The following is a 10317-nucleotide window of genomic DNA, read 5'->3' as shown; positions in this document are numbered from 1 at the left end:
ATAAACTCACATTAAGGGCTGAGACTACTCATAATGACAGAGGCTAATAATATCTGAGAAGATCTAAATAAGACAGGAGGTCAAAGGAGCATCATTATGGCCAATTATTCTGCAAACTTGATGAACAGGTTAATTAAAGCAGTGACACATACCAGGGCTTGGGCTCTTGAGCCTCCCCTCTGATTCATATAGATAACATCCAGGGTCATCAACTACAAGGGTTTTAATTGAGGGTCAGGTGCTCCTGTGATGCAGCCCCCTGGATTATGGGACATGGAGGAAGTCGTAGCCCCTTATACCAGTGGCGGATGGACAATGGCTGGAAAGAGAGACCTTCTATCTGACAACATTCGCACTGTCAGGGTGTGCATGTTGTAACAAGTAGGGTGTTCCTAAGTGTCTCATTCTAGGCAGAACCAAAGTAATTGATGGTGCAGGACTGACTGGTTTGGGCTGGGACTGCAGCCTCCTTCCTAAAATAACTAGGGCATCATATTCCTATAAATGATGACCAACACGCGTCATTCCAGCTCTTCTCTGTGCGCTTACAGTATCTGGTGAAGGTAAGTGTCGGTAATATCCACTACATGGGGACACAGACTTGTATATTATAGTACATCTTGTTATGGGGAGGTAGAGGACTATACACAGTCTACTGCCCGACTTGGTGGGGGGCTATACATAAAAGAAATGTGATAAAATACATCTTTTATGCACAGTTTGCCTAAAATTTAGTATACCTTCTCGAGGACTCTTCCATTGGTTATACGGTGAGGGACTATATATGGAGCAGTTTACATGAATTTTACCAGTTTTAAGGGGCGTGAAAAATGTAAAATTGATCAAATTTAATAACTTTTAAAATCACTTTTTTTTTTTATTTTTTTTTTTTATAAATTTGGCCAAATTTGTTCTACTTTCTCAAGTTACCAAAGTGATGCATCTTATGGTGCTATTGATAAAGCACTGACATCAGAGGTGGTCAGGAGGAAGGTGTTTTGTGCATTTGTGGATAGGATGTGATTAGGAGTCCCAGTGGACAGATCTTCTGTATCGATCCGATCCATGTAATGTCCTGTATAGATTATTTAGCCTCATTTTATATCCCCAAAAATTCCCTTTAATGGCTGTGAATTAAAAATGGATAATACTGTAATGTCCGGGGGGATTTGCAGCTCCTTTTTGCATCTCTTACTCGTTGTGTAGCTGGAAGGGGCCATAATGCAAGTTCTCATGAAACCTCTGCTATTGGAAGCTTCTTTCAAAATAACAGTATTGATGTTTCACTACCCTTTTATTCAATTTTTGAGGTCCTTCTGTTTATTAGTTTTGAGAACACATAATAATGTGAGTATAACAGGTCTCATTTTCCCCATATAGGACCAATTAACGATCTGTAATCATGACGAAACTCATCGCAGCGATCCAGGATATTATCGGGATTTTCCAGAATTATTCTCAGAAGGATTGTAGCCACATTAAGCTGAATAAAGATGAACTCAATCTTCTCATCCAGAATGAATTTTCAGACGTCATCAAGGTAGGAATCACTGGAGTTACTAATCTAAGAGATGTTGCACAAGGGCAGTCCTCAGGGACGTATCACATAATATAAAGAAAACAGTAAGTCAGGGCTTTAAACTTCCAATCTCCTGATGGTCTCTCACTTTGTCTGGTAAAAGAATTGGATAATACATGTAAACTTGTAATTTTTCTACTAGCCCTTTTACCTCCTGTATCTTTTTCTAGTAATGTAGCTACTTATAAGACTATGATATCCTTATATCTCATTGTGCAGTATGAATTTTGGCTGACGAAGGTAACTCTCTCCAAAAATAGACATAAAGCTTTTGAGTAAATTAGAGCAGGAAAAATACAAAAATATATACAAAGTGTAAGGAGAAACATATGAGAACATATGCACAGTTAGTAATATTCTTGTTGCTAAATATTGAAGGGTCTAGAATTGCCCCACGTCCAATTAATCCCACCGGGAACTGCCCATTGATAATAAGAGTTTGCGTGATCTATACCCTTTGTGCACCATGAATTTGCCAGAATTATTTACAAAAAACAGCTTTGCCAAATTTGGCACAGTTGACAAATCTGCACATGACTTATAAATTACCTGTAATTCCATTCCAGAACCCGAAAGATCCAAACACAATCTCCAGCTTGATACAAATTCTTGATGAGGACAATGACGGTGAGGTGGACTTCAATGAGTTCTGTGACCTGTTGTGTAAAGTGTTGAAAGCATACTACAAGGTTGTCTATGAAAAGGAAGACACCTGTCAACAGCAAGACCAACCAAAGAAGGATGGAGAAACAACCTCTGACACTACACCAAAAGTACCAGATGAACCAGCAAAATTCTACCAAAAACCACTGTTCCCAAAATCTGAGAAGACCTCATCCATCTACCATGACCACAAAGGTGTCAGTTGCGGGGATCAGAACTTCAAAGTTGAAACAACTCAAATCTCTACACAAACTGACCTCAAAAAAGCTGACACACTAGAAACCCTTGATTCCTCTAAAGAGCCAACAATTAAAATTGAAGAAACATCTCACACATCAACAGGAAACCAATATGGCAAAGACCAAACATCTCAACCAAACACCACAGGATCAAGATCCTATGATAACAACCAGAGCAATTACCAAAAGTCTCCTCAAGATACAAGCAGTACACAATCCAAAGATTATGGCGAAGGCAAATATACAACCTCTAAACAAGACATGACCGAGACACAGCCTACAAGTTACAGTCAAGGAAAAGAGCAAGCTCAACAAAACACTACTGAAACTCAAAGCTACAACATGAGTAAAGATCAAACAACTCCACAAGATAAAACAGATACACATCAACAAGGTCAATGGCATGATCGAACCGAACAACAAACCCAAACACAGTTTGGAGCTCATAGTCAAGAAGAGCAAATAACTGAACCAAAAACCACAGTATCACAACCCCATGGATATGAATCCGGTAAAGACCAAATACAAGGTGCCTCAAACTCACAATCCATAAACTATGCGCAGGACAAAACACAAACATGTCACAAAGACACCACCAGCTCAAGTACCCAAAATAGTGATAAATCTCAGCAACAAGACACAAGGAGCTCACAATCCATAAGTTTCGAAGAAGGTAAAGACCAACTAGACACTACTGGATCGCAATCCCATCAATACAAGAAGAATGAAGACACCACCAGTTCACAATCCGACTACCAAGGAAAAAAGCAAGAAACAATGTCCCATACCATAGTAGATCAACTGAGTCAAACTGAAGAACCAAAAAAGTTTTACCAAAAACCTGTGTACCTACCTCCTGCACAAGGCTTTGGTTTAGCCGCTTCACAGCCACCACCATTCACTCAAACTCAAGAAGACCCTAATCCTGACTCTGACCAAATCCCTCAGGTGCCACAGCAATCCCAGAAAAGTATGTTCTATCAATACCAGCAAAGCTTCTCCTTACAAAAGAAGAACCCATGAGCAAAGGTATCCACCATAACCTGATGCATGGAGGAGCTACTCAACTACTCACATACTCTTTCAGGATTCTGATATTTTTATGCAGATGAGCTTTTGTCTTTCCACTGTTTTCTTGTGTAGTCACTTATGTTGCTAAAGGCAGGAGATAAAAGAGAGATGGTCTAGGTAGGCTACAAGTTGTGGCCTTCCCTAGGACAGAGTGGAATGGAAAGTTCTTCAGTCTGTGATTACCCTATAGACATCAGTATTTAATATGTTCATTATATGAAGCTGCTTATTAAATTACTGTCTGATTATATGGCAAAGGAATAAAGCAATAATAAAAGGACTGTGTGGGGGTTGTATATTACCTGTGCTATGGGAATACACAGATGACACCATTAAAGAGGTATGGTAGAGTAGTAGCCTGTCCTCCAGTAGTAGAGAAAACAGATAATTAAAATCAGTATACAGATCATGAAATGCTACATTTTAGTTAGTATTTATTGTAAGTTTCATCCAGGTTAGAGTCATTTGAGGACATGGCGTTCATCTTTTTCAGCTGGACACAAATGTTCTACAGCCAGGCTCGGACTGACCCATAGGAGAAGAGGAGAATCCTCTGGTAGGCCCCTGTGAGGGAGTGCTAATGAGTAGTTCTGTTACACTTGATTCACAATTTGCAGAAAAGGGTATATTCTAACCATTCAGTAAATAAGCTAGCCAAATTTTTATTGCACAAAAGTAAAAGTAAATTTGTGTACTACGGTCAGGTTATATTTGCATGTAACTGAACAGTGAGCCCCAAAAATCAATATTACAGGTGGGCCTATGCCAACCCTGTCCGACACTGCCTACACTACAGCTATGTCAAGGTCTTGAGCCTCAAAGACACACAAAGCCTCTATGAGGGTCATGAGTACCGTGGCCCTGAGTTTGAAGCATAATTTATAAGGCCAGCACACTAGTGACATTATCACTCCCCACCTATGAGGTCATTATCTATGATGACCTCTCAAATGATTCACGGGCCTTTTATGGGGACACACAGTTCAAAATAAATGCCTGTTGTGATGCCATCAGATAGTCATGTCATCATTCCTGATTACATACAACTTACATTTCCTTGACATCAACCTGAAGATGTCATCTCTAATGATGTCATCATATCTTGGACTTCACAGAGTCACATAAAGGTCACTTGCAATGGAGTCTTAAAGGGACACACTCCCAACTGTGATATCCTTGCCCCTTCTGAGAACTTAAGCAGGATGTGTGAGGAAATGTCTCTGATATGATATAATTACCCAATTTTGTCATTACAAACACAGTTGTGCCACCACCATGTCCTCAACAACCCCCATGACATCATTAACAGTGACACCCTAAAGGCAATAACATTAGCCTCAATGGCGCCATATTTTGCTTAGTACACTGCTCTCACTATGAGCTTCCTACATTCTGCAAGATTGACCTTGGTAGATGCACTACAGATAGAGACGCCTTTATTTTTGTGGGCGCATTGTATGCTAATTCTAAATGTCACCCTCTGGTGTCCAAAAGGTAAAACATAGGAAGTTTTCTGTAAAAGAGGGGTGGTGGCTTTACTTAAACATCTCCTTACAATATGTCCCAATTGCAAATGAACACTATTTGCAGATAACTGTTTGGGGGTACTTGCTCCTCATCAATGCAAAGTAGCCGAGTGACTGGTTGGGAGGCTTTTCACATGGATTTGAGGGGTAACATTTCTCTTTGAGGAGACCAGCAGGAGACTTGAGGTCCAGGAAATGCTCCCTCTAAAATAGTATGCAACTATGTTCTTTAAAGTGACTATAGTGCCACCTATAGCAGACAGCATTGCTCTTAGTCAATATTGTTGTTCTAAAAAGCCATAGGATAGCAAACCAACCCAAAAACTTCTCCAATAGGAAAAGATTTGTAGACACCTTCTCATTAGTGCAAAGTAGGAGATAATTCTCTGTATACTGAATTTGCAGTCTCGTCAAATAAAAACTATACCCCACAGACTCCTGTCACAATTACACACGCAAACCAACTCATGTTTTGCACTGATGAGGGGCAAGAATCCGTAAATTGTAATCTTTGCCTACTGGAGAAGAGTTTGGTTCAGCTTATATCGAAAAGCTCCTTAACCTTTAGCTGAAATGGGCATTTCCTGGTTTTGTAATTTTGTTTCTTGCTCTTGCTTCCAACTTTATTTTTCCATGAATAAACCTACATATTGTAGAGGTTCCACTCACACAGCTGCAGCTGGGGTAGGCACAGGAATTAGTTTTCATAAAAATTTCCAGTCAGATTTATTTAACTTCAAAAACCTGCACAAACAAACACAAGAAGATAGCTCAAAGTGAAAATAATCAGAAAATAGTCCAACTATCACTCCGGGTCTGCCCACTCAGGTCAGTGTCTCTTCAGATACTTGTGTAAGGTTCAAGCAGGAATGCAAGATGCAGTGATGGACAGGAGGCAGAGCAAGGGCTTAACAGGTTTATTTACAGGGGAAATGCTCCATGCAGGGAAATAAAGGGTTACCATACCTCCCAACTTTTGAAGAAGGGAAAGAGGGACAAAGGCTACAAAGCATGCAGTGCGCTGCGGCAAATTTTAGGCCATGCCCCGACCACACCCATTTCACAACTAGTCACGCCCAACCACACCCATTTAGCACTGCTGATCATACTGACTAGTACTAAGGGCACAGTGGCTTGCATTATAGGCACACTGTCTGGTACTGTAGGCAAACTGACAGGTCCTCAGGAAAAGAAAGAAAGAAAACAGAGAGCAAAAGAAAGAGGGGAAAGAACAGAGAGACAAGAGAGCAAAAGAAAGAACAGAGAACAGAGCGAAAGAGAGAGGGGAAAGAGAACAGAGCGAAAGAAAGAGGGGAACGAAAGGACAGAGAGAACAGAGAGTGAAGTAAAGAGGGGAACGAAAGGACAGAGAACAGAGAGCGAAGGAAAGAGGGGAAAGAAAAAACAGAACAGAGAGCGAAAGAAAGGGGAAAGAAAGGACAGAGAGCAGAGCGAAAGAAAGAGGGGAAAGAAAGAACAGAGCGAACAGAGAGAGAAAGAAAGAACATAGAACAGAGAGCAAAAGAAAGAGGGGAACGAAAGGACAGAACAGAGAGCAAAAGAAAGAGGGGAAAGAGCGAGAACAGAGCGAAAGAACAGAGAGAACAGAGCGAAAGAAAGAGGGGAAAGAAAGAACAGAGAGAGAACAGAGAGCAAAATAAAGAGGGGAAAGAAAGAACATAGAACAGAGCAAAAGAAAGAGGGGAACGAAAGGACAGAGAGAACAGAGCAAAAGAAAGAGGGGAACGAAAGGACAGAGAGAACAGAGAGCGAAGGAAAGAGGGGAAAGAAAAAACAGAACAAAGAGCGAAAGAAAGGGGAAAGAAAGGACAGAGAGCAGAGCGAAAAAACAGAGCGAACAGAGAGAACAGAGAGCGAAAGAAAGAGGAGAAAGAAAGAACAGAACAGAGAGCAAAAGAAAGAGGGGAACAAAAGGACAGAGAGAACCGAGAGCAAAAGAAAGAGGGGAAAGAGCGAGAACAGAGCGAAAGAAAGAGGGGAAAGAAAGAACAGAGACAACAGAACGAAAGAAAGGGGAAAGAGAACAGAGAGCGAAAGAAAGAGGGGAAAGAGAACAGAGCGAAAGAAAGAGGGGAAAGAAAGAACAGAGAGAACAGAGAGCGAAAAAAAGAGGGGAAAGAAAGAACAGAGCGAAAGAAAGAGGGGAAAGAACAGAGCGAAAGAAAGAGGGGAAAGAAAGAACAGAGAACAGAGCGAAAGAAAGTGGGGAAAGAAAGAACAGAGAGAGAAAGAAAGAGGGGAAAGAGAGAACAGAGAGAGAACAGAGCGAAAGAAAGAGGGGAAAGAACAGAACAGAGAGCAAAAGAAAGTGGGGAAAGAAAGAACAGAGAACAGAGAGCGAAAGAAAGAGGGGAAAGAAAGAACAGAGAACAGAGAGCGAAAGAAAGAGGGGAAAGAAAGAACAGAGAACAGAGAGCGAAAGAAAGAGGGGAAAGAAAGAACAGAGAACAGAGAGCGAAAGAAAGAGGGGAAAGAACAGAGAGAACAGAGAGCGAAAGAAAGAGGGGAAAGAACAGAGAGAACAGAGAGCGAAAGAAAGAGGGGAAAGAACAGAGAGAACAGAGAGCGAAAGAAAGAGGGGAAAGAACAGAGAGAACAGAGAGCGAAAGAAAGAGGGGAAAGAACAGAGAGAACAGAGCGAAAGAAAGAGGGGAAAGAACAGAGAGAACAGAGAGCGAAAGAAAGAGGGGAAAGAACAGAGAGAACAGAGAGCGAAAGAAAGAGGGGAAAGAACAGAGAGAACAGAGAGCGAAAGAAAGAGGGGAAAGAACAGAGAGAACAGAGAGCGAAAGAAAGAGGGGAAAGAACAGAGAGAACAGAGCGAAAGAAAGAGGGGAAAGAACAGAGAGAACAGAGCGAAAGAAAGGGGAAAGAGAGAACAGAGCGAAAGAAAGGGGAAAGAGAGAACAGAGCGAAAGAAAGGGGAAAGAGAGAACAGAGCGAGAACAGAGAGCAAAAGAAAGAGGGGAAAGAATGAACAGAGCGAAAAAAAGGGGAGAAAGAAAACAGAGAGAACAGATAGAACAGGAGGGGAAAGAAAGAGGGGAAAGAAAGAATAGAGAAAGAGGGGAAAGAAAGATAATAGAAAAAAAAAATAAAGAAAGAACAGAGAGGGAGAGAAAAAAAAAGAAAGAACAGAGAGGGAGAGAAAAAAAAGAAAGAACAGAGAAAGAAAAAAAAGAACAGAGAGAAAGAAAAGAACAGAGAAAGAAAGAATAGAGAGAAAGAAAGAGGGGAAAGAAAAAGAAAGAAAGAAAGAAAGAAAGAGGGGAAAGAAAAAGAAAGAAAGGGGAAAGAAGAAGAAAGGGGAAAGAAAGAGAAAGAGTAGAGAGACAGAAGGAAAGAAAGAACAGAGAAAGAAAGGAGACAAAGAATAGAGAGAAAAAGAAAAAGAACAGACAGAAAGAAAGGGAAAGAATAGAGAGAAAAAAAGAAAAAGAACAGAGAGAAAGAAAGAACGGAAAGAGAAAGAAAAAAAAAAGAAAAGAGAGAGAAAGCGGGAAAAGAAAGAAAGAAAGAGGGGAAAGAAAAAGAATAGAGAGAAAGAAAGGAGAGAAAACAGAGAAAGAAGTAAAGAAAGAAAAAGAAAACAAAGCTAAAGAAAGAAAGAAAATGAAAGAAAAAGAAAAAAAGAAATAAAGAGGGGAAAGAAAGAGAGAAAGAAAGAACAGAGAGAGAAAGAACAGAGAGAAAGAACAGAGAGAGAAACAAACAGAGAGAAAGAAAGAAATATTCTATAAAGATACTATAGCAGCCCGGCCCCATTGTAATGCCCACCAGAGCCTCCTGGTGCAGGACATATCATGATCCACTCACATGGCCGGCATCCCCGAGTCCAAGGCGATCTTGCTGTCTGCGCTGTCAGAGGAGGACACGGTGATGGATCTGAAGCATTCCCTGAAGTGCCTCCATGGTTCCGTCACAATCTCCTCATGAAATTACCTCATTTCCGGTCAGCTTCCAGCACATCACTTCCGGTGGAACGTCATGTGCGAGTTTTAAAGTGCTCCTCGGGGCTCCGCCGTGTACTCCTGTGTCCGCGGGAAAAGCCCGCTTTGTATGCCTCGCACACACTTGGCTCTGCTCCAAACATCCCGTACACACACGGCTCCGCTCCACACACCCCATACACACACGTCTCCGCTCCGTACACCTCGTACACACCCGGCTCTGCTTCATACACCTCAAACACACACAGTTCTGCTACATCCACCCTGTAAACCCCCTCCTGACCCCACACAGAAACTTCACCTCATCCTGCAGCACCATGACAACCAGCACAGTAGTCCTGCAGAGGGCAGACAGTGACACGGATCATGTGACCCTGACTCCTCCCCTCCTGTGACCTCATCACAGGTCCTGTGCGCACAGCCACAGAACATCCTAGGACGTCACTGAATGCTGTGGTGGATCTCTGGGACAGCAAGGATGGGGTCAGTGCATGGGGGGGTGGCAGCTCATTGTAGTGCGGGAAAAATAGCGTCCTGGGCGGAATGCGGGTGGGTGGTGTCAAACACGGGACTTTCCCGTGAGAATCGGGACGGTTGGGAGCTATGGGATTTACTCACTCAGCTGCTTCCAAAGGTAGACACGGGAACACTTCTTGTGGTGAGTCACCAGCTGGTTTATTGTGGAACAACATGAACCACCGGTGCGCAGTGACACATATCACCCCTCATATACCGTGCCAGTGACCCTGTCACAGCGTGTAACTAGTAAGAAGGTATAGGCATGTAATCTACATACAAATATTAAATGTGTGACCAAAAAATGGCAACAAAAAATGCATATAAAAAAATACATCCATTTTATAGCATTTTTTGCGATCCCAAAAAGAACATCAAGAAAAACAAACTTTCATGAAGTAAGTCTGTTACTTTTCTTAGGATATAACAGATTCCCTCTTGGACAAACTGTACCTGCTGTGGTACAGAGATTCTCCTCACTCAGTCTCCGTAAGAGTTGCCGGTGTTGAAGCACATGGCAGATAAGGTACCATCCCTTAGCTTGAATCTTGTCGTACCAATCCCACGTTCTTCCTTCAGACTCTCCTATTGTGTTATTTCGGTTTACTTTGTATTTCTCCTATTTTAACAAAGTTTATTTTCTGTTTGTAAATTTTATTTGGAGTCAAGCTTAAACTCATTATTGTAAAATGTCCCTGCCCTTTGCTGATGGGTTGGTACATTGTAGCCTTTACCACCATACATTATATATT

General features: G+C 41.6%; 1 protein-coding gene across 1 annotated transcript; it reads left to right on the top strand.

Moving 5' to 3' along the window:
• The first annotated feature begins 415 nt into the window (after positions 1-415).
• LOC141075876 (uncharacterized) lies at positions 416-3833 on the top strand. Its single transcript, XM_073563046.1, has 3 exons — positions 416-563; positions 1381-1540; positions 2146-3833. Exons 2-3 carry the CDS (start codon positions 1403-1405, stop codon positions 3502-3504), a joined length of 1497 nt encoding a protein of 498 aa, XP_073419147.1. The 5' UTR covers positions 416-563; positions 1381-1402; the 3' UTR covers positions 3505-3833.
• The last annotated feature ends 6484 nt before the right edge of the window (positions 3834-10317 follow it).

The sequence above is a fragment of the Dendrobates tinctorius genome, unplaced genomic scaffold, assembly GCF_039654945.1.
Source record: "Dendrobates tinctorius isolate UK_male_01 unplaced genomic scaffold, ASM3965494v1 ptg000377l, whole genome shotgun sequence".
In the NCBI taxonomy this organism is placed as follows: domain Eukaryota; kingdom Metazoa; phylum Chordata; class Amphibia; order Anura; family Dendrobatidae; genus Dendrobates; species Dendrobates tinctorius.
The sequence above is the reverse complement of the archived record's forward strand: the minus strand, read 5'-3'. Positions and strand labels throughout refer to the sequence as shown.